The 23,888-nt window shown below is 35.8% G+C and overlaps 1 protein-coding gene across 1 annotated transcript in view; it reads left to right on the top strand.

Moving 5' to 3' along the window:
• Nucleotides 1-12,236: 12,236 nt before the first annotated feature.
• Nucleotides 12,237-23,888, top strand: part of nAChRa5 (nicotinic acetylcholine receptor subunit alpha 5) — a 43,060-nt gene continuing 31,408 nt past the window's right edge. The window contains exon 1 of the mRNA XM_028322462.1: nt 12,237-12,328. Within this exon, the coding sequence (XP_028178263.1) occupies nt 12,259-12,328 (70 nt within the window). The 5' untranslated portion in view covers nt 12,237-12,258. The remainder of the gene's footprint in view (nt 12,329-23,888) is intronic.

The raw sequence follows: 23,888 nt of genomic DNA, 5'->3' as shown, positions 1-23,888 counted from the left end.
CAAAGTTTAGCTGACCCTTGTTTAGAGCCCTTTGGGTATCCCACGACGTCACTAAGAATATTGTTAGTCGCTAGATGTATGTCGGTGGTAATAAAGGACGATGTAGGTGAACACAATCTTGTAGATATAGTTTTGGTAAATTTAATTTGAATCGCTTGCATTTAAGTTAGTATTTAATATAATTAAATATTGTTCAACCATTAGGTACCTACTTAAGATCGAAACACAGTAGTCGTTAAAATTAAAAACAAAAATGAACTGTAATTCTTATTATTGATATTATAAAATGTAAGTATTTTTAGGTCTCTACACTACCGACAGGTTACCTAATTACGTTGAAAACTAGAATCAGATGTTACACAATGTAAAAAATAATAACATGTTTTATAACCGTACTCTAATTTACTAATAACTCGCTAATGAATATGACATGGTATCTAAACGAAAAAATACTGCACAGCTTGAAAGTCTATGTAGACGTGCTACTTTATTTATATTGTACTAATGAATTATCTAAGCTAAGAGAGCTTCTGCTACTAAATATTCTGACACTGTTATCTTAATAAATCCAGCGCCAAGACTCTACACTAGTTGAAAGATTGATATCACACCTAGGTATTACGAAAACAATTAGGTTATAAAATTCCTACACGTTATATCCTTTAATATTTTCTACTAGTTACAGNCAAAAATCCTTCCTGTACACCTTCGTTTCTCAGCATAAGCGCCGCCGATTGGTGAGCGGATGGAAACACAAAAAGCGCATATTCTGACGCTATGCACATCATCTAACGTCGCTTGTCATACAAGCGACGAAGAAATATCGCCGATGGTACTATTGACCCGTGGTACTATTGTACCCGGTCTCCCCTACCTAATTACGTTGAAAACTAGAATCAGATGTTACACAGTGTAAAAAATAATAACATGTTTTATAACCGTACCCTAATTTACTAATAACTCGCTAATGAATATGACATGGTATCTAAACGAAAAAATACTGCACAACTTGAAAGTCTATGTAGACGCGCTACTTTATTTATATTGTAATAATGAATTATCTAAGCTAAGAGAGCTTCTACTACTAAATATTCTGACACTGTTATCTTAATGAATCCAGCGCCAAGACTCTACACTAGTTGAAAGATTGATATCACACCTAGAAATTACGAAAAAAATGAGGTTATAAAATTCCTACTCGTTATATCCTTTAATATTTTCCACTAGTTACAACTTTTACAGCAGCCGAAGGATCCTTTTTCAGCTTGAGTCTGCCCATCCAAGGTATACAAGAGTGGATTTCCAACTGCCTTAGCTGGTACCCGAATTGTCGCTGCCATATTTAAAGTTATTGAGCTGAAACAAGGTTGTATACCTACCAATGAAATCCAGACAAGGTTAAAGAAGCAAGTCTATTATGTTCAGAACACCACGCCATGCTAGTGACGCCTCCACTCGCGAGTTCTTTTATTGCTAATCGGTTTATCTGATACACTCCGCCGCATGACCGCGGTTGAACTAACTCATAGTAGAGACAGTGACCTCACTACAAACGTTTGTAGATTTTATAAAAAAAAACCCTTGCTGACAAGTATTGGGCATTGACTTTTGTTCCCCGAAAGCTGAAACACATTGTGCTTTAAAGTATGCAATACAGTCAGAAAAGTTCTCGAGTGGCGACCACGAGCCGGAAGACGTAGTGTGGGCACTGCCTGGCAGGCCTCCCACTGAAGGTTGCGGGAGGTGCCTGGATACGGGCAGCATAGGGCCTGTCTTTGTGGAAAACCTTGGGGGAGGCCTTTGTCCAGCCGTGGACGTCATTCGGCTGAAACGAACGAATACAGTCAGACCAATTTTCTACAGTGAAAAAAACAGCACCTATTTTAATTGTTTCAAAACTCCACGCCTTTCATTTCATCACATCTCGTCTCCGTTCCTTCGGTTCGGAAATCTGAATGGTTATTTCAAACACTTCTCTTGTCTCCTTTGCTCTCCACAGTGGTGGAAACCAGTAGGCCTAAGATGCGCGCCGTGATAACTTTTATCGACGTCAAAATGTATGGGCAAAATCGATAAAATGGCGTGATAACCGCTTATCGCTATAGGCCTACTGTCATTAAGTCTGTTGTCCCATGTGTAGGCCGACAAATAAAACTATTCGAGGACTGCCACTGGATGACCCTTCAACTTTCGTAATATTATATTACCCTTATTTTATTACTAACACAGTTAATATTGAACAATTTTGCGTTTGTCTGCGTTGTTCTAAGTTTGTTTAGAAGGATTCTTCAACCTTCTTATCAAAGTCTTAGTGGAGTTGAAAGTTTTAAACGATATTATATCTTAAACTTAGCTAAGTATACCTAGGTAATTATGATGATAATCTTTATAGAAATCCAATATTGATGTTTTAATACCTATTACAAATATATCATTCAAGAAGTTCTCAAATATATCTATCCAAATTGCAGACGTCAGAATTTTCACTTGTAACTTAAGTTCCGTTCACCGCTGACATCCAGAATAATCAAATGGTTCTCTAGATAGAATAGATCGTTCGATGTCTCCCCGATAATCTTTGACAAACCTCTTGTAATGAGTGCTAATTCGAAACTTTACCTACTCTGTCTTTCTCTGTCAATCAAGGAAGAAATAATGTCGTCAACGGTTGTCAACATTATATCTCATAAAAATACACGTGTGTAGGTGTTGAGTAATCTTACTAATGTTATAAACGCGAAAGTTTGAACTCTATCATTTTCAGCCGCATTTCGCGATATCGGGACTTGTTTAATTTTTGTTGTTTTCTGACGTCTCTCTTTGCAGCAGCGTATTTTGGCGTCAGGTCAGAAATTAAAAACAGAAAATTGGCGCGGTACCACGCAGTCGTTACATTCTTTAGTCTCAAAACACAGTGAGCCTATGCTATCAAGTGACACCCACCGCGCGTAGTCCTGAAACTTTTCCTAATGAACATGAAGGCTTATACACGACGCACGACCGTAGGCGGATTCCAACTGGTATTCCGACCCAACCAAATGTATTTTTAATTCGATCGGATTTGCGAGAGTGCCATCGCTCTAATTGAAGATTACTGTATCTTCAGTATTTTTGATGAAAACCTTTTCAACTGTAAACATTTGACCCCTATTTTAAATTACTTTCGGCCGACTTTGATGTTCTTTGAGTTGCGAATATAGTCGCAGTCACAATTTAATTATTAGTCTTTTTGTTTTTCAAACGTTGAGAATTTTTGAACAAAATAAGCTATTATCTGATTAATTTTGAGCCGTATTGTTAAACAATGAGCCTTTATTTACAACGCTACTTTGAATAAACGCTGAAGAGATTAATAAAATAATTTCCAGTTCATAGAACCCAGGCGGTGCACTTTTCAAAGACGCTGGATATAATTAATCGGCTATGAACTTTTCGTCGTGAATTTTTGATATTTCATGAAAGGAATTTTTAATGCTACATCTCGATTGGTCGTGTTTGCGACATTTTTTTACCTTGTCGGTTCGTAAAATAAGGGTATTATCGAAGTATTGTGGTATTAATAAAGATTTCGTCGATTTTCTAGAGCTATAATTCCGGACTTGTGAATTGGACCTAGTGGGCCTGCAGTAATCGATGGCCTTCCGCCTGGATGCATTGCACGCTACACGGCACACAATACCTAATGCAGCTCTGGTTTATTTTTTATCGCTAATTAGGGTTTTTGTCGTAGAGTCTACTGATTACCTACTTGTGACAATGACAATTAAGAAGTTCGAAGTGGTGAAAAAAAGTTTTCATTTTTAGCTAATTACGTCTTCATTTACGGCCACTTAGCTAAAAAGTTTGACATTTTGACATTTATTGTCTGGAAAATTAATTAATTTTCGGTTAATAGTCCAGTCAATGAATGCTTTAACGACGGTGTAGGTAGAGAGAAATCCATGGAACACAATTTCTGATCTCGGGACTTTATTTAGACTAGTTAGGAGGTGAACATAGCAAAAGTCCCCGCCCTTAGCCCTTAAGCCGGCGGGGATAGGGGGGTTTAAAGGTACCACTATTCGGTTTTTCGCTTAATCCTCGGAAACTATGCGTCCTAGTGACATGACTACTATGAACCAAAAAAAGCTTATTCAATTTGCTACAGGTGAGATAGTCAAGTTTTTCTATATCTTGTATAGTTTTCGCGGCATCTGCTCTAGAAGGTCTGTAATATTGGAAATTTTATTTTTGTCTTACATGTTCCCATCAGGAGAAAATCGACTAAATCAACATTGAGCTAATATTCTAGACATGCGGTAGCATGTTAAGCCTAGTTCCAGGGAGGGGACTGCACCGTGCGTATATTTAGACAAACCACTTGGAGCCACTTTTGACTCCTCGTCACTCAAAAAGTACTGAGCATTAACACTTCAAATTTGGCTCATCTGTTGAGACTTGCAAGATAAACTTCAGTTTCAAATTTCATAAATATACCTCAAACGGTTATTTAGGTATTGACGTTCAAAAATCGACATTTAGGGCACTAAAATCTATCTATCACCTGTGAAATATTAAAATTTACTGATTTTTTATTTGTTCCTTTGTATTTACACAACTACCTATCTAGATGCCAAATTTGAACCTTCAAGGTCATCTGGAAGTGGTTAGAATTTGGTCTTATAGGTCAGCCATGTAGATTTTTGGACGTCAATACCTAAAGAACCGTTTGAGGTATATTTATGAAATTTGAAGCTGATGTTTATCTTGTAAGTCTCAACCGATGAGCCAAATTTGAAGTGTTAATGCACAGTACTTTTTGAGTGATGAGGAGTCAAAAGTGGCTCCAAGTGGTTCGTCTAAATATATGCACGGTGCAGTCCCCTCTCTGGAACTAGGCTTAACATGCTCCCGCATGTCTAGAATATTAGCTCAATGTTGATTTAGTCGATTTTCTAATGATGGGAACATGAGATACAAAAATAAAATTTCCAATATTACAGACCTTCTAGAGCAGATGCCGCGAAAACTATACAAGATATAGAAAAACTTGACTATCTCACCTGTAGAAAATTGAATAAGCTTTTTTTGGTTCATAGTAGTCATGTCACTAGGACGCATAGTTTCCGAGGATTAAGCGAAAAACCGAAAAGTGGTACCTTTAAACTCCCCTCTCTCCGGCGGCTCAAGGGCTAAGGGCGGGGACTTTTGCTATGTTCACCTCCTAACTAGTCTTAATAAAGTCCCGAAGTCAAAAATTGTGTTCCACGGATTTCCATCTATAATGCTTTATTGACTGGACTANAATTAAGAAGTTCGAAGTGGTGAAAAAAAGTTTTCATTTTTAGCTAATTACGTCTTCATTTACGGCCACTTAGCTAAAAAGTTTGACATTTTGACATTTATTGTCTGGAAAATTAATTAATTTTCGGTTAAATAGACGTGTCATTTTAAAGTTCATTCTTTCTACGAAATACTCGTACCGCTACACATTTTACTTACGGAACATAACAGCGATACCGTACTTTTTATGGGAATATTTTAGAGGAAAAATAAAGTGACCAAGAAAATGCAATAAGTACATTCTCATGCTTGTCGCTCTGGGCTGATACGCAAGAAAGATTTTCCCTTTTCTGAAGACTTCGAAACATGAATAGCTGATGCTTGTTAGGGGAGCTCCCGCATATTACAATTTAATTTTCATTCATAATCAAGTAATATGATTTATAAAACCTTTTAAGAGCCTTTGTACACTTGGTTAGTAAATGGATGTAATCTACGAGTACCTACTAAGTAAACGCTTCAATCATAATTTATCTTCTAGAGTGCTATTGTTACAGAATATTGTGGCAATTAAGAAATTTACTAAACTTAACATATTATGTAAAGATATTATCCTCGTGAGCCCGGATGTGCCTCACAAGGAACTGAAACTTTGTAGTCAGTAACGCCGAGACATTTTTGGAGGTGATATTTTCGTGAAGACATTTTTGGAGTGAAAGTTTTATTTTTGTATATTTTTTCTATTGAGATGGGATTGAGTATTCGACTATTAAAATTATGATATGATTGAGAAAATTTACCATGAGAACGTTCTGATTTTTAGTTTAGTAAATATTATAATTAACATGAATATTCACTTCACTTCTTATACATTTTAACCTATCATTGGTGTATGTTATAAAACCGATAGTACTTTTAAAAGGACTAATTATGAAACATTAAATAAAATTAAAACAGTTGTACCTTTTCAGTTACATTTATTAATATCATTATTGTATCTTTATGTAGTATTAATTTATTAAGAAGGTTAGATACATTTATGTTTCACTTTAAAGTATAAAATACAATTTATTAACTTTTCCTTTTTAAAGTCTGTAATACCGAATGTTCTTTTAAGAGAAAACATTTTTTTATTATTTTTCACCTAAAATAAGCTCTATGCACTATTATATAGGGCCCCTGAAAATATGAATGCAAAAGAAAATCTCTAACATAGAAATTTTATTACTCAAAGTGCTCGGCGTTTACTACTTCAAATTATTCGTTCTTCTGAAAGCACATTCGGCGATACTTAGAAGTCGACAAAATTTACTCTTCGGTCTTACGAGGTTATGTAAGTATGTAGAAAACACGTCCATAAATCAACGGTAGTAACGTAAAGTATGTTTCCTTATGTTAGNTAAGTATGTAGAAAACACGTCCATAAATCAACGGTAGTAACGTAAAGTATGTTTCCTTAGGTTACAAATAGCAACGATTAACAACGAGCGATTTCTGACTTTACAGATAGAAGTAGGTACGAATCATTAAGCCTAGGCCATATTATGATCCACTGTGTGAACTCCATATGAACAATTGACTATCGTGTACCAACAACAAATAACGCGAAATTTTCGCTTCACGTTTTCACGTACGGGCGTTTCCTCCACTCGTCAATCTTGTTCGATATACATTTGTGAAATTGTGAGCACACATCAGTATCATGGTAGTCGATAATCACTTACTCATTCCATTTAGTAAACGACGGATTGGAGTGAAATGTGGCGTGAATCCTCAACTACCCGTATTCCCTGCGCCGCCGTTCGTATTTGACGAAATGCGATAGGGTTAATTTGCTGTTGGGAAAATTATTTTACGCTGAGAATTTGTTTATTTGCACTGAAAAAATAAGTAACATGCTATTTGGCTCGATTGAATTATTTATTCATAGGATTACATATCTCTACTCTATGCACTTAACACGTTTAATTGGACAGATTATATAACCCGTCGTAAATACAATTTTAATCAGTAATGTTTTTCGGACAACAGGGGCGAAATTCGGAAAAAAACTCATTATATTTGGTTCATTTGTCTCTCATTCACACTGGGATGCGGATGGGATCGAAACCGTTTTGCATTGAGACCTTCGAGCGGAGTTCAATATTCGTTCTTTGTTCCCGACATTTTTTCGCTTTTGTCGTAAGTAGGTATACCTATCTACCTATGCGTTGGTTAAACGTATCTACATCTTCCTACCAACAAGCAACGTTAAGTGAGCGTGTTTGTAGCTCAGGGAACGTGCCTCTTCAAATGTTCACAGACAATTGCGCAAATGTGTACCAGATTTAAGTCTTTTATCCTTTTTGCTGGACGTGCACACTAGACTTATAAAAAGAATACGTAAGAAAGAAGCACTTTAATCCATTAAAAATTTCGGTGAAATCCAATCAATTCTGTCTGATGCACTTGAGAGCTGTGTAAACAGTTTTGTTACGTTATAACGGTGTATTTTCACCCACCTCTAGATAGGCGCGAATCCAGCCCTCAAACTTGATTATCTGAAATGGAATAAGATTATTTGTTTGCCGAAGACCCGTAGAGTCATCGCGGCATCGGCGTGAAGATGCTTTTCGTTTTTAACTTTCGCGTTCCATTACTTTTCTATTTTAATATCACTAGTATTGCATTTATTACAACTGTACCTAACAAAAAAGAAAGAAAATAATTGAATATAGTTGTACAAGTGCACCTAATAAATTATCTAAAATGTTATTTATATTTTAAGCAACCACTAATTCGAAAAGCTTAATTACTCGTGTCGGTAGACGCTGTGCTGCTTACTGAACTCTACAAAACCACTAACGTTTGGATTGCAAGTCCACCTTCTACTTCTTTTCTTCTTATTTTTTTTTCAATAAGACCTCTATTGTACTTGAATAATTTTTCTTTCAATTCTTTGATTAACCTTTGTCTGTGTTTAAGTTTCGCCTGAGGCAGTCACAGTCTTCAAGTGAAATCATATTCTATTATGAACTTGCTACTACTCATGTGAAAAATATTAATTGGATACAGTAAAGTAGGGGGAGGCCTTTGTCCAGCAGTGGACGTCATTTGCCTGAAACGAACGAACGAACGAACAGTAAAGTAGTACCTAACTAAAATCCCCTTTAAAAAGTGTTATGACACTGGTGTGAGCCGGCCATTTGTAAAATCTTTTCATTTTAAATATCGTGTAACAAGAATGGTCGATCGTCAATAAAATTATAAAATTAAGGGATTCTCAGAACACTGTTTTTTCAAGTTTGAAATAATTTAAAAAAGAAAATCTTATTTGTGAAGTGGTATTAACAAAATTAATTGCTAAACCAAGTGAACGGACCAAAAAATCACTTTGGTTTTTTAGAATTTTCTCAAGCTGAATTTTGAGTGAAAATCGAAATATAATTAAAGGGTTGTCTGTCCATTACCTTTAAAATATAAATCAATGAACCAATCTGATGAATTTTGGAGATGGCTCTGGAGGTTCTCTATATCAAAATGTGTCCTATAAGTAGGTATATCGCTAAAGTATAGAACTTGCAGGGGTTGAATTCTATTCTATTCTAGTTCTACTTAGTTGTCATGTTGTCAATCAATCATTTCCTTGGCAATATGAAAACTCAGTCTTTTGGAAATAGCAAATATGTGAAGTTTTCTTGAACGTAAGAAGAAATAGGTACTTTTTACACGCACGACTTTTTTTGTGACAGACTGAATTTCACGCGGGTGAATCCGCGAGAAAAAGCAATAACTCCTATAAATACCATTTCTCATAACTTCCTCTAGTAGTAATTGATATTATTATGTTTGAGCCGTGTCGCCCGTGTGCCGCTCGCTAAGTGGGCTGGTTTGCCGCTCCGGTGGCGCCCTCTAATTGCAGCAGTCAATTTCCGAGTTATACATGTGCGGGTGAGTCGCGGTGTGCTTTTGACTAGTGTAATACGGTCGACTACCACAAGTATGGGGCTGATTTATACGGGCCTATTGAGGAACGTACGAATCTGAGGATAAGGTACCTTAGAGACATCTTTTTTTCAGCAGGTGCAAATGTAAACTTAACATAGTGGCCTCTTTGTAGTTTAAGAAAGTGCGATTTAAATACATAGGTCTTAACCCCACACTAGGAATGACCTGTGTCGTGTAAATGTGTACATAATAAGGGGATTTCAGAAATAATAAAGCAAAAGAGTGTAGGATTTTAATATACTAAGAGCTAGTGAACAGCAGACCTGCTGTATTTTATACTATTGTAGGTACAATTTGGCCTAATAATAGGCTAATAGGTAACCATGGGAACAAATTCCCTGGAGCTTCTTTAATTTAATCGATATTTTACAATTTTCCTAGCAAAAGATAGACATATTCATTAACTCTTATTGCTCGTTTCACACGTTTTGCCGGAGAAGGCTGCTGAAAATGGTGGCAATTGAAATAAATGTGTTCGTTCATTTATTTGATCGTTTCTGGGACCAAAAAGTTATCTACTTTTACTGAAATTTCACTGAAGTGACAGTATTGATTTTAGTCGGTTATTGCTAAGACATAGCGAAGCGATGGCGAGACTTCATTTATTACGAATTTTACTTTTGTCTTAGGACCCATAGTAACGTAAGGCTATTTTAAAATGTAATGGACTATTTCAAAATATCATTCTAACTTAATCATGTATTTTTTCAATAATGTCATTTTAAAAACAATGAAAGCGCTACAGCAGAGCGGACAGTTTTGAAAAAATTTCTTATAAATACCTATGTATAGCTTTACCATAACAATTTATGTCTGTCAGAATAAGTCAGAATAACATAAGCGCTATAACGTGACCTAAGTCCTTTCTGACTCTCCTGGCCCAAATTATATTTATTGTTGGATACCCAACTAGGCGCAGCCTGTTATAGCAATAAGGATATCATTTCCTAAATTTAAATTTCAACGAGCATACATAATAATAACCATGGAGATAGCCCCGAATGAACTACGTATCTACATTTAATTACTTTAGGGGCTTAACCTTATAATTACTTTAGTTAATATGGTTACTTACTTTGAAAGTTGTTCACTATAATTAGGTAACAACTTAATTATTGCGCTGTAAATAGCCTGAAGTGGCGAGTAATTAAACTCGACAATCCTATCAAAGCTAGTTTATGTAGGCATCAGAGTTAAATCTACCTAACAGAAAGTTATTTTATGAATAAAAAGTTAAATTACCATATAAGACGTATGAAAATGTGAACTGTAGAGTTGACTATTTTTTATGGATTCGTCTCTACTATGCATTGATGTTTTAATCTCACTAAGTATTTTGTTGATTTCCGTTTCGTCCTTCTAATTCCGATCATTTCAACCTATATTCTTATAGCATTCGCAGGCAGAATTCGATAAAAATAATGGAGCGCATACGCCTTCATATTTCATGCATCTCTCTTTTCTGCAATATTATGGTCTCTTTTTTTCTATACCTAAATCTATCAAAGTGTGTGCAATGTGGTAAGCGAACCCAGGATCTATGCCTTAAGAAAGTTTAAACTATGTATTAGTCTGTACCAAGATGGTGTTAGTAAAAATTTTGATACTTATCAGCTTCAAGATTTTTTTTTTCATATTTTAGGGGTATGTCGGAGGTAAATCTACCTCCCGTAGCAGTTTGATGCACCGATTCTGGGACACCCTGTATTTTTGAATATCAGGTAAGTAAAGGTCTTTAGAAAACACATTATTGCAATACCTAGCTAGTGACTCAAGAGATGTACAATTTTAGTACGCAAATGTTGGCAACCACTACCAAATATTTAATAACGATTCTGTCAAAGGGTAAGAATAATTCAGTTTCCCTTTGACAGACAGTAATGAATATTCCAATTTTCGTGATAAATGTTTCGAATCAATTCAGAGGACTGTTATTTTCCCGAACGTCGGGAACGACAATAGAATCGTTGGAAAGAACAAACAGAAAGTAAGTAATTTACAATTTGTAATCTTCACAGCTCGTACAAACTCCATTGATGCAGTACATGAACAATGTCTCCAAATCATTGCACAGTTGACGGCACAGATTATGCCCTAAAATGGCAACAGTGTTTATTTTAGTGCGGTCGTATTGTATTCTTCTTCTAAATGTAATATAAAGAGTTGTCACGTCTTTATACTATCCACATTTCTTTAGTTACACCAAAGTTTCCATTTGCCAAAGGAAGCCTTACTTAACTTCGGAAGTAGTGCGGCAACGAATTAATTCGTAACTATTAAGTAAGGCATTGTCACAGGCTCAAACTCACTCCACGTCTTCTATTGTGAAGGATGGACAAATCAAATTATTATTCCTGTCACAAGCCCGTTTATTTAAGCAGCACAATATTCAGTGCTTAGAGGAAATTGTATGAAGTAAATGAAGACATAAAATTAATTAACGTTATAAAACAGCAATACCGAAATGTCTGTTATTTTAGTAGCGGTAGTATATTACCTGAAAGAGCCGAAAGATTTTATGGTAAAGATGGGGATATTTATCGATGTATAAAAGCAAATCCTAAAACGCAGATTTACTGGCTTCATAATTTTACTTCGGCGTCAATAAAAATCAGTGTTGGGTCGGAGGAATCTTCAGCGTCCCCTCCGTAGCCAGCTACGAGCCGTAGCGGCCCGTAGTCGCAGCTCGTAGTCAGTGCTACGACCGCCACTCGCCGCTACGCCCGCCCGTGGCCGCGACGCCCGCGACTCGTACGCGACTTTCACTCGAGTCGTTAATCACATTTTACGAACGTTGTAAAAAATTTATTACTTAATTCGACTTTCTGTTGCGCACGGATTTGTTATTATAGGCCAAAAAGTATGACCTCGCAAACACCTTGTGTAAACTATGTTCCCCAGTTAGATAAAGTTTAAGGTTTCGGATTTCGGTTTTGTTCGTATCTCATTAAGTATCGCCTATAATGAGGCGGAGGCGTATCATGTTTCAGCATTGAAGAACCCCAGCCTATGTTCACCATGATTCCTTCGACGCTTGCTCTACATTTAATTTGGATGACAACGACATTTTTCTTCAAAGGTAAGCTCATTAACATTTTCATGAGTTTTGACTTCGAATGGTTCTGGAATTAACGTTTTGTCTGACGATTACCTGCTTAATATTATTTTAGGTACTTAAATAATAAAACAGGTAGACTTATTCAGTTCGTCCATGGATCGGGTAATTATAATGCTCATACACGAGTTAAACGGGGCTTAATGGGGACAAAAAGTTGTTTGGTTCAGACCTAAAAGGCTTTGTGGTACTTTGTTTAAGCTTGCCTGTGAAGCTTCGTCTATATCCCTCTCTTCCAGGACAAATTTGTCAATTATTGCAAAGTTAAATGGCGGTAACGATTACATGCCTACACAGTATACCCTCGACATCTCGTCGTGTCGTAATTAATTTCCATTATTCAAACACCGTGAAAGTTCATGAATATTAATATTCATTTGAACGATTAATAAAAGCACGGGATTGAGACGCTTAAGGTGTTTTCTAAGTAGGAGCTCTCGAACAGCTAACAGAAAATAAAATAAAATCTTTTACAAATGAATTCAAAGTAGTGCGAACTATTCAAAAGTTCGTAGTTCTCGCTACAATATTAAAATCAAACCGTGTGTGTGCGTGCATGTTACACATACAGTGGATTTCGTAATATTTTACAGGAATCCTATATTTACAAAATTCAAATTTGTTTTTAATATACAAAAGAAAAAACGTAAGGCTTTATGTGTCTAGGTGTATGGGAATGGGATGGTCTTTCTTCTTAGGTATAACAAACTGAACAATAATTATAATTTTTCATGTCCATAGATAGGCGCTTTCATTTGATGCCTCACAGGTTTCTAATACCAACAGTTCTTCATTCCACCGCCATCTTTGGGTCACCAAAATAAATCTCATTTAAGTAGGTACTTGTAAGTAAATTGGCTGCGTGTGACAGACGGATAGACTGACAGACACCTGAGTGACTTTTTTGGGACCCTCTTTAGAAGACAATAGGTACTTTATTGAATTTTATTCACAGTTTGTTGTTAATGAACCCTTTATAGTTAATACTTATTGATTCAATATAAGCAATAGGATAGTATCGCATAGCTAACATACTCTACTATTGTGTATGTATAGCATATGTTCTACATCCTCAGTAGCGAATCAATCACAGGTCGTCACAGGCATACTAGCAAAGTGATACAATCGATACTTTGATAGTATCGACAATGTTATTAAATAAAAAATTATAGCATCATCTATCAATCACATCGATATTGTTACTAGTTTCAAGTTCAACATAACATTATTATGATCTAGTTATTAATTTTGCGAATATGAATATCGTAACATCACTTGCAAGTCCAACAGAGTTGTTTTGATATTGTAAAAACATTGGAGAGAAATACGAGTAGTATTCTGTCACAGTAATATGATTCGGTTATACTTCATACAGCCTCCGGGCTTCTTGAATAGGCATTTACTGGAAAGGTACGTACCGTACCGCCCTAGACTGCACCTCACTTAGCATCAGGTGTGATTTCGATCAAATACCTGCCTTTGGATCAATAAAAAGAATGTCTTAGAGCGCTTTAGCTTTCACGACTTTAGCAGCGCGACTGTTACGCTGCTGATAATTTCATACTGTACAAGTATTGTAAGTATTTGTGGAAATCCTTGGGGATGCCTTGGTCCAGCAGTGGACGTCTTTCGGCTGAAACGAACGAACAAGTACGATAGCGCAGCAGCAGCGTTTTTATAGTGTGAAGGCATCAGCTGGTGCTGCGCTGCTGTCATGCTTCTGGACGCTCCAATGTGAAAGCGGTCTTAAATTGAAAACTAAATATACATAGTCAGTGAGTATACAGCATTAGGTACCTATGACAAGTTTTAAAGGTCGTTTTCAATTAGCTTTCAAGGAGCCGCGGAGTTGAATTTATCGAAGAATCATTGAAGGAGAAAACAATTACCCAACCGACCGAGGATAGGTGGTAATTAATGGGCGAGCTTACACGCCTAATTGATTATCAAATCAATTTCTTCCCCTCGCACTACGATGCATTCTTGTGGCTCTACTAAAATAATTAACGGATATTATCGAGTTTAACATAAATGCAGAGCTTGAGCTTTGAATAAGCGATTAAAAGAACTTTGAATTTTATCATCTAACCTGAACAATGCAATTTTAGGGAAACAATTTAACAAAACGCTGACAGATGTAGACAGGGTGGAATATTGTAATGCCACCTGGAGGGAAAGTACTCTTAATACTGTAGATAGAAATTTTACTGAAAGAAAACATTCCTTTATTTTTGAAAAGAAAGAGAACTGCATTCAAAGATTTTCGATTTTTTTTCCAAAATTCACTACCATACCATACAATTTTCTGTACATAATTAAAATAATTTAAGATTTCATGGTTTTCCTTTCATTTGATTTATCAAGTTTGTTAGAGAGATTTCATCCTTATACTTAACCCTAACGATCGATGTAATAAAAATGCAAGGTGTAATTTTTAACAGATTTTAGTTGGTTCGATTCCCGGTTGTGGCAAGCAAAATTTGGAAATCTTTGAATGCAGTTCTATTTATTTTTAAAAATAAAGGAATGTTTTCTTTGAGATTTTTTTCTATCTTCGATATTAAGAGTACTTTCCCTCCAGGTGGCATTACAAAATTCCACCCTGTATAATAAAAATTGTGGTGGACATTTTATATCTTGCAGATAGTCAGTCAAGATCAATTTAAAGTGATCTTTAAACCCTTAAATATAGTTTGAACATTTATAATTATGTACAGTCAGCGTCAAATAGTTTTGAAATTGACACCCAAAGTAGCCAAAAAGTTCGCAACACGTCTTTGTTACGATTGGAATAAGGTTGTGTTATCAACTTTTTGGTCACTTTAGGTGTCATCATAAATTTGACGCTAACTGTACCTACTACATTAGGAGTAACTGAAATGACAGTGCTATAAATAATATTGATGATTTTTCTGTTTTATTCACCTTGATTTTATTGTGATGAAAAGATATAAAACTGTGCGGTTCAGATTTAGTTTTTATGATCATGAGAGAACTGTTGAATCGGAAAAACTGCATGAAGTCGTGCAGACAGAGATATCCCGAGAAGTGGCCACCGATTTGTCATACTAGATACGTGTCTATGTGGCCACTGGAACCCATTAATAATTGTACCTTACTACGATACCTTCAAACTGTCTCTAAGAAGAATGATGTGGGGTGTCCTTAAGGGAGGTGTATGGTGTGCTATCGGTTACCGCTAATGATGAGAAACAGGTGGGTAGACCAATAAATAACCACTAACAAATGTGCCCATATTGCTGCTAAGTTAGTGAAGCGTTTGCTCTGGAGAATAATGAACTGTTTTGAATTATGAATAGACATTTTGGATTGCACTTTATGTGTTTAAGAGCAAAGAAAATAGTATGGTTTTAGTTTCCAAATAAACAGACCGAATCTAATTTAATCGAATTTCTGTATAATAAAACGTTCTGTTTATGAGTATTAGCTTTCTAGTAGTAAGAATCTTAATTAAACTTGTTTGTGCTTTAAGTACCTAAGTTTTTCATGGGATAGATAAACATTCAACAGATTACCTAGATTAAGAACCGTATTTGAACATTCGGTTCCGTTTATTTCGTTTAATGGAGAAGCTTAGATTCCGGTTCTCATAAATTGATTTCGATTAAGTTTATTTTAATATGATCGAGTTTTAATGGTACACCGATATGCTGAAGGTATATCTATTTTTTTAAAATTTTTTTTTAATGGCAACCAAACCTCTCTGGGAGGTTTATTTCTGCCAATGTCGAGTGAAAAATAATTGACATAGTTATCAATAGAACGTGGGTATTTAAGTTCTATTGATTTTTCATGGATTCCGTGGAGTTAAGTATGCCCGTAAGCAGGTTTCGAGACGCCACCGGGTCCAAAGCGAGTTGTTCATACGACAACCCACTCGACACTCGATACGCGCTCAAATTCGAAGTATTTCAATGTTTTTTATAATTTATCACTTCACTGCACTTTAGAACACAAAATAACACCAAATTTTTACACTAAAGTCCATTAAATAATAAATTGAAACCATTAAAACAGATCGACCATGCTTCCCGTTCAACTACCCTCCACGGAATCTATGCTGAGGTAGCTAATTTGTGAAAAAATACTAGTAACTCATTAATTTTCCTGCCAGTTTCATAGAAAATTAACTAGGTAAATCCTGGCATTTTTTATATTATCGAGAAAAGTTTGGTCTCTCTTCTGCACGAAATCCTACAAAAACAAGAGGTCTTTGTTGACTGGTCGATTTTGAGATGACATTCACAGCGTTGAAAATACAGCTATAAAACAGTCTCAAAGAACACCGGAAATTATTTCGCTAGAAGGATTTGACTGCAACAGAAATATTGGCTTGCTTTCTGCAATAGCAGTTTACAAACCACGACATACGCCCACACATAATTCAGTGACTCTAAATAAACGGGAAATAACTTGCATAATTTATACGACACTTAAATATTTCCCATATTTCCATTTGTTTCCCGGTATTTTGGGTTTTGTGGACGTTATTTGAAGCGTATTTTGTTGAAGCAACTCAAATGGAAGTCCTGCGGGATCTGATAAAATGTCATTTGCTCATTTTTTATCAAATGTAGGTACATTGAGTTCTCCCAGTGTCCCTAAACTGTTTATTGAAAATAGAATGTAAGGTGGAATGCGATTTATGTTATTTTCCGAGGAAAGAAAGAAATGAAACTTTAAAAATGTACCTACTTACCGACCGACTTAGATTCCGTGGTTAGATCATGAAAATTGCACTTGTAAGTAATGAAATTATCAAGGCATATTCGTAGTATGAGTTTTGTGACGTTGAGTGTTTTAACAATATCCAAGATGTAAGAGAAGAAAGATTCGCCACTTTCTTATTAGCAGATGCAATTTGTATTCAAAACAATAATTTTTGAGTATAAGAATTTATTTTCTCGACTATAGTGTTGCGTTCTTATGTAAGCGACAAAAATATCTCGCTGCAATATTCGGGGTTGCCGTGACAACTAGAGCTTTTCATGCCCCCAGCGTTTTTAGAATAGGGCAGCGCAACCTTCATCAAGCGGTCCTTGTCCGCATTCTAGAGCGCATGTGTCTACCTTCAAGAAAGGTGTTGTGTGGTGAAGTGTGATTGTTTTCTTATAAGAAGTAACCTATGCTTGGTTTATGCTTAAACCAATTTACAATTGTAGGCCGCTCTTGCAAGTGTAATTTGATTTAACCTTTAACCGACGACGTGCGGTATCACAGACCGCTCCGGTTTTTGAAATTTCTGGATTGCAATGTTCTACTTACTCCCGTGTCCCGAGCGTCTCAGTACCTTCGAGTTTAGTTACCCATACGCCATTACAGGTAGTGGTTACATCAATGAGGGCAGTTTTAATAAGATAATTCGATTCAAAGTTCAACAGCGGTCTGTGGGACCGCACGTCGCAGACTACGTAACATTTTTGTACCATACTAAAACTTGCGTTATTGTTTTAGACGACTGATTTTTTGTAAAAATGATGGATCCTAGGCCATCACAACCTAGAGAAAGACATTTCCTAATGATATATTGATATTAGGACATAATATTATGTAAAAGATGGTAGTCTGTAAAAAAATACTACGGAACGGGTGGTAAAGCAAACAGTGACATGATTATTGACTCTGACATGCCAAATCAGCCTGATGTCATTGCACCAGCTACAAAAAAGACGTACATTTTAGTCTACCTAAATTGCAAACGAAATTATCTTACAGGTGTTACCGAAAATGCTTGAAATGCGGTAAAAAAATATATCCAGATTATGCCTAATGTTTACCCTACGACAAAATTTTTTTTGTGCATGGAATGTACGTATCATTTATTTTTATTTTATTCATTATGTTCACTTTATTTAGGAAAAAGTATAGTTTTTCTTGATTTGGTTAAAATTTACAAGTTTTAAAGGTTTTATTGAGCTCTAGTGTAATTTCAATAAAATTTAGGGTCAAAAAAGTATTAGCCATATTTAAATGAATAATATACACCATTTCCTCACAAATTATTAGTACGTTTATTTGTAATACTATAATGTTCTCAAAAAATATAAAACCAATATACTTTTATACAAAAAATGATTATTTTTTGAGTAAACAGTATAGCGGTCCCACAGACCGCACGTCGCAGACGACGTGACAAAAAAATCACGTCGTCGGTTAAAGGTTAAGCATAAAGCAAGACTGACTTCTCTTTAAAATCACTCACAATATAATTGTCCTTCAAAATTGAAGGTTTACTTAGATAATTAGGTACCTACTCTTAAGTTTTCTTGTATTCAAAGTTATAAGTGTTACCTACTTTATACTATGTGGATTTTTGTATAAAAAGTGGTGTAGGTTAATGCCCGTTTTCACCATCAATCCCTAATTTTGAAGTGGCCCCTATAGCAACACTTAACAAGAATTTTGTTTTCATAGGGGTCACTTAAAAAATAGGGATTGATGGTGAAAACAAGCATAAGTTTCTTAAAAGTTGAACAATAATGATAGCATACAATAATACTTAAACTTCTATCTTACATTATGATAAGTAACATCGAAACATTAATCTTAATGAAGGAAACACGAGTAAGTGTATAAAACTTCTGGAGTTCGCTCATTACGGTTTAGCGCATTTCTGAATGAATGGGAATCGGTAACGTGCTGAAAGTTTCCGAGTAGGTATATTTCAGAATGTTTCTCATATTTTCCTTTTGATTACAAACATACAAAAATACAAATTTTTTCTCTTTATAATATTACTAGGTACCTATAGAATACCTAATACATACCTTTAATGCCCCTGAAGAATTTAAGTATGTACCTATTATACAACGTGTCCCAAAATTCAAGGATAAGCCGACGCCGCAGGATGGACATAGTTATGACTACTTTAGGAAAAATAAGGAAAAAAATCTATCTCAATTATTTTTTAACTTACACAATAAATTATGAAATTCGACGAAAATTGACACCCCTTATGATATTTTACATTACCACAACCACAATTTTTCAAATATTCCTGTTTTTCTGTTTATATCGGCAACTTAAGTAGTGCTGCTGTTCACCCCAACTCTTAAAACCCCCAGAATCCTTGCAGTTTTTACACAAAAGTTAATCAAAATATGTTATTTCCTTAAAATTTTCAACGATTTTTACTTTCACTCCACTTTGACTCATCGTTTTGTAAAAAAAAAGTATGAACACTACTGCGGCAAGTTTTTTATAAAGTTGACGCAACTATCCAAGATTCCAAAATGGTATAACACTCTAAGAAACCTAGTCGCAAAAAAGATATGCGTACCATTTTTACAAGCACTTCGCTTGTTAATTAGTATGGGATAAATCTTGCAACTGAATTTAAAACCAGTTATCCTTAACCAATTGAGCTGAAATTTGGTATACTTGTGTAAGTACGATGACAATGCAATATTATGGTACCATTGAGCTGGATGGAGTCTGGAGGTGGCTATAAGAACTCTTAACGAAACGGCGGAATTGCATCTAGTTTGGGTTCGTTGGACTTGTCTTTTCGAGCACTTTAGTGCTAGATGATGTCCAGGGTCCTGATGATGAAGTCAAGAGGTGGCAGGAGCTGGCCATAGGAACTCCTAAACGAAACGGCGGAAGCTTATCGAGTTTGGGTTTGTTGGATTTGTCTTCCCGAGCACTTGGGCCATAAGATTGAGAAACAACGAAAAAGTTTAAAATAAAGTTGTAATAAAAAAAAAACTTTTTTAAAAACAAGCTTGACTTCGTTTGAAAATTTTAATTGAGTTCATCATCAGGACCCTGAACACCATCTAGCACTAAAGTGCTCGAAAAGACAAATCCAACGAACCCAAACTAGATGCAATTCCGCCGTTTCGTTTAGAAGTTCCTATAGCCACCTCCAGTCTCCATTCAGCTCAATGGTACCATAATATTGCATTTTCATCGTATTTACATAAGTATACCAAATTTCAGCTAAATCGGTTGAGGAGAACTGGTTTTAAATTCAGTTGCAAGATTTATCCCATACTAACTAACAAGCGAAGTGCTTGTAAAAATGGTACGCATATCTTTTTTGCGACTAGGTTTCTTAGAGTATTATACCATTTTGGAATCTTGGATAGTTGCGTCAACTTTATAAAAAACTTGCCGCAATAGTGTTCGTACTTTGTTTTTACAAAACGATGACTCAAAGTGGAGTGAAAGTAAAAATCGTTCAAAATTTTCAGGAAATAACATATTTTGATTAACTTTTGTGTAAAAACTGCAAGGATTCTGGGAGTTTTAAGAGTTGGGGTGGACAGCAGCACTACTTAAGTTGCCGATACAAACAAAAAAACGGAAATATTTGAAAAATGGTGGTCGTGGTAATGTAAAATATCATAAGGGGTGTCAATTTTAGAAGATTTTCATAATTTATTGTGTAACTTAAAAAATAATTGAGATAGATTTTTTTCCTTATTTTTCCTAAAGTATTCATGACTATGTCCATCCTGCGGCGCCGGCTTATCCTTGAATTTTGGGACACGTTGTATATTTTTAATTTCAGAATTAAAATGAGCGAGTTTAGGTATTCAAAACAAACAAACTAAAAATCGAATCTTCATAAGAAAGATTAGTGTAGCAGATAGAAACGATGAAACGATCGTCTATTATACGTATTTGTTTATTATCACATAGAAATACTTAAACAAAACTAAGCTCGGTCAACAAACTAATTCAACAACTGGTATTTCAGAATCAATCATGATAAACAAACAAGGCACCTACTTAATACATTCGTAAACGGATAACCAATCATCGAAATAATGTGATAGGTAGGTACGTATTTAATCAGGGGATTTAATTAATCGTATAGTTCCGGGTAAGACGGGATAATTGATTATTATTTCTCATGTAATAATGATGACTTAGTAGATGTAGTAGTAATTATATGCGACAGTAATCGTGGTGTAGTTATGTTGCTAATAAATACGACGTCGCGTCAATATGAAAATATCCAAAGTTAGAAAGAAAGACATCTACTAGATCAAGCATTTTTGTAAGTAAGTATTTAATGTACACGAGACGAAGTATAAATACCTAGTTCAGAAATCTAAATTACTGGATATTTTGAAACTACTCAAGAAGGTTTCAATTTTCAATGAAAGAGCACTTAAGCTTCATAAGTCTCTTGTCTTCGAGTCCTAAGCTATAGGTACTTAATTAATACAACAAAAAGTGTTTTTGGACTTTTGTTACCAATTCCATAAGGCTCGAATTCCATTTTAATTTAAACATTTCTGGTACTTTGTAGCCGGAAGCCATTGATTCAATCGATATTACGGATTCGTATCGAAAACGGAGATCTTTCATTTAGAGAAAAAATTGAATGATTTGAAGAATAGGTAAGTACCTACTTACACTTTGCCTTTCCAAACACGATTTTGGGCTAAAAGACTTATCTTTTGGCAGTAGGTATACATACTAAACTTGCCGACATGAGTCGTCGACTTTTGACATGTTGTCAAAAGTCATTGAAAGATCAAGACCTCGTCATGATTCTTTTGAAATACAGCCGCCGACACCAAGCCGCCGGGCTGTCGGCGGGCTTGGTGTGTAGAGGCCTTCAAGAGATGACACATAAGTTTAGAAGATCTCCCGGAGATAATTTTAGATGTCATTTCATATTTGTGCCATCAAATTGTTTGCGACAGTGATTGATAAATTGGCCAACACTGGTGAAATTTCAATGAGTTGCTAACAGAGTTTAATACGGCGCAAAGTTTTATGAGCTGGGGTTCCGAACTTTTATTAGACACCCGATTGTTGTTGAAAAGTAAGACGAAATAAAAACTAATACGATACACGTAATATATTTTGGCACATCATCCTAACCGTGGTTCATGTACCGGTTCAATCCTATAACTTTGCTTGGTTTGGAAGTATTTTTTTTTTGTATTCAATTATTCAAGTATTCAATTCAATATCACAGTGTATCCAATGATATTAATATGTATCAGTTTACGTATCTACTAAACTATTATTTACTATTACTGACTTCTTAGGTAGGACGGTAGGTACCTACATCACGCTACAACAGAAACCAAATGGACTTCGTAGCTAATGATCTGTGCAGGGTAAGTATGTGGAGAAAACCAGCAGTCCATGAACCATTTATTGTGCGAATGTGAATGTGTTTGGTCACTCACTGCACAAAATAAGTACTTACCTATTCAATTTATTGGTAAAAGCGAATCATGAAAAATCTTAGGCATAGACGTGTCTTATTTCACTAACTGTGTCTAAATGTGACATTCGATTTCTTCGAGATTTCCCGCATTGATGTGCATTTCAGATAAAGTTAGATTTTCCTCAGCATAGGCCGAATTCCAATTGAAAATTTATCCAATTAATGTTTAAAACTACAACCGCACTTCATGGAATTATGTAATCCATACGTAGGTAAATTAAAACCTGAATTTTAAAACTGAAATTCCCATTGACCGATGGAACTCTGCTTGTTTGTGAGCTTGTTAAAAAGTTGATGAAATAAAAAATATTGTTAAGCAAACATGCCAAACGAAAGCCCTCGAGCCTTTTGGGAATTAACGTTAGTGTTCCGTATCAATTGGGAACCGGCTTTTAAGGTAAAATGAAAGGGCGGAATATTTAAGCTTTCATCTATACTTCTCATTAATATTATGGTGAAGATGAAAAAAAATGGTTGTTTGTTTGGTTGAACGCGCTCATCTTAGGATGTAGGTAAGTACTCGTATTAAAAGATTGATATGAAAAAATAATTTTGTGGTCAATTTTTTTATCGTGGAAGGCTTTAGGGCTCATGCATACGACGCCGCTACCGCGCCGCCGCCGCGCCGTCGCCGCGCCTTTGCACTGTTCATACGCACCGAGTAAATCCGCCGCCGCGCCGCCACCGCGCCATCAAAGCATAATTTCGCCCGCGGCGCGGCGGCGGCGCGGCTGCGGTGTTCACGCGGCTCGTATAGGCCCAGTGCAAAGGTGCGGCGATGGCGCGGCGGCGGCGGCGCGGTAGCGGCGTCGTGTGCAGGAGCGCTTACGCTTTTTACATAACGTTACAACCAATAAGAGCGAAACATCCATGAAAAATGTAGTAAAACCGGGATTTGTTCAAACAATTTTCACGACTACGAAGGCGCGGGCACAGTTAGACTCGTATTATAATAAACACTTGCAGTTTACATTTCACAAAGCTATGTTATAATTAAATGAAAATGTAAATATAGGCCGTTTATCATCAAAACTTCTTTCGTCAAACTCGACGCGTGCCGCCAAACTAAAGAGCCTAGACTTACGCCAAGGACTCTTCCTAACTCAGAGGAGTATTAAAGTAGTTGTTCCAACAAAGTTGTGACATAATAAAGCTTAGGAGTTAAATGAGTACATTAGTAGAGCACACTTGTTATTCGACGTTTAGCTTAATAGATTGCGTTTAGGATAAGAGACAATTGGTTCTTTGTAAATACTTGGTTGCAGACGATAGTAGGTACAAAGTCAAGCTTCTCCAAAACTTAGA

Source organism: Ostrinia furnacalis, unplaced genomic scaffold (genome assembly GCF_004193835.3).
Source record: "Ostrinia furnacalis isolate ACB-3 unplaced genomic scaffold, ASM419383v2 OfSCF7642, whole genome shotgun sequence".
NCBI classification, from domain to species: Eukaryota; Metazoa; Arthropoda; class Insecta; order Lepidoptera; family Crambidae; genus Ostrinia; species Ostrinia furnacalis.
The sequence above is the reverse complement of the archived record's forward strand: the minus strand, read 5'-3'. Positions and strand labels throughout refer to the sequence as shown.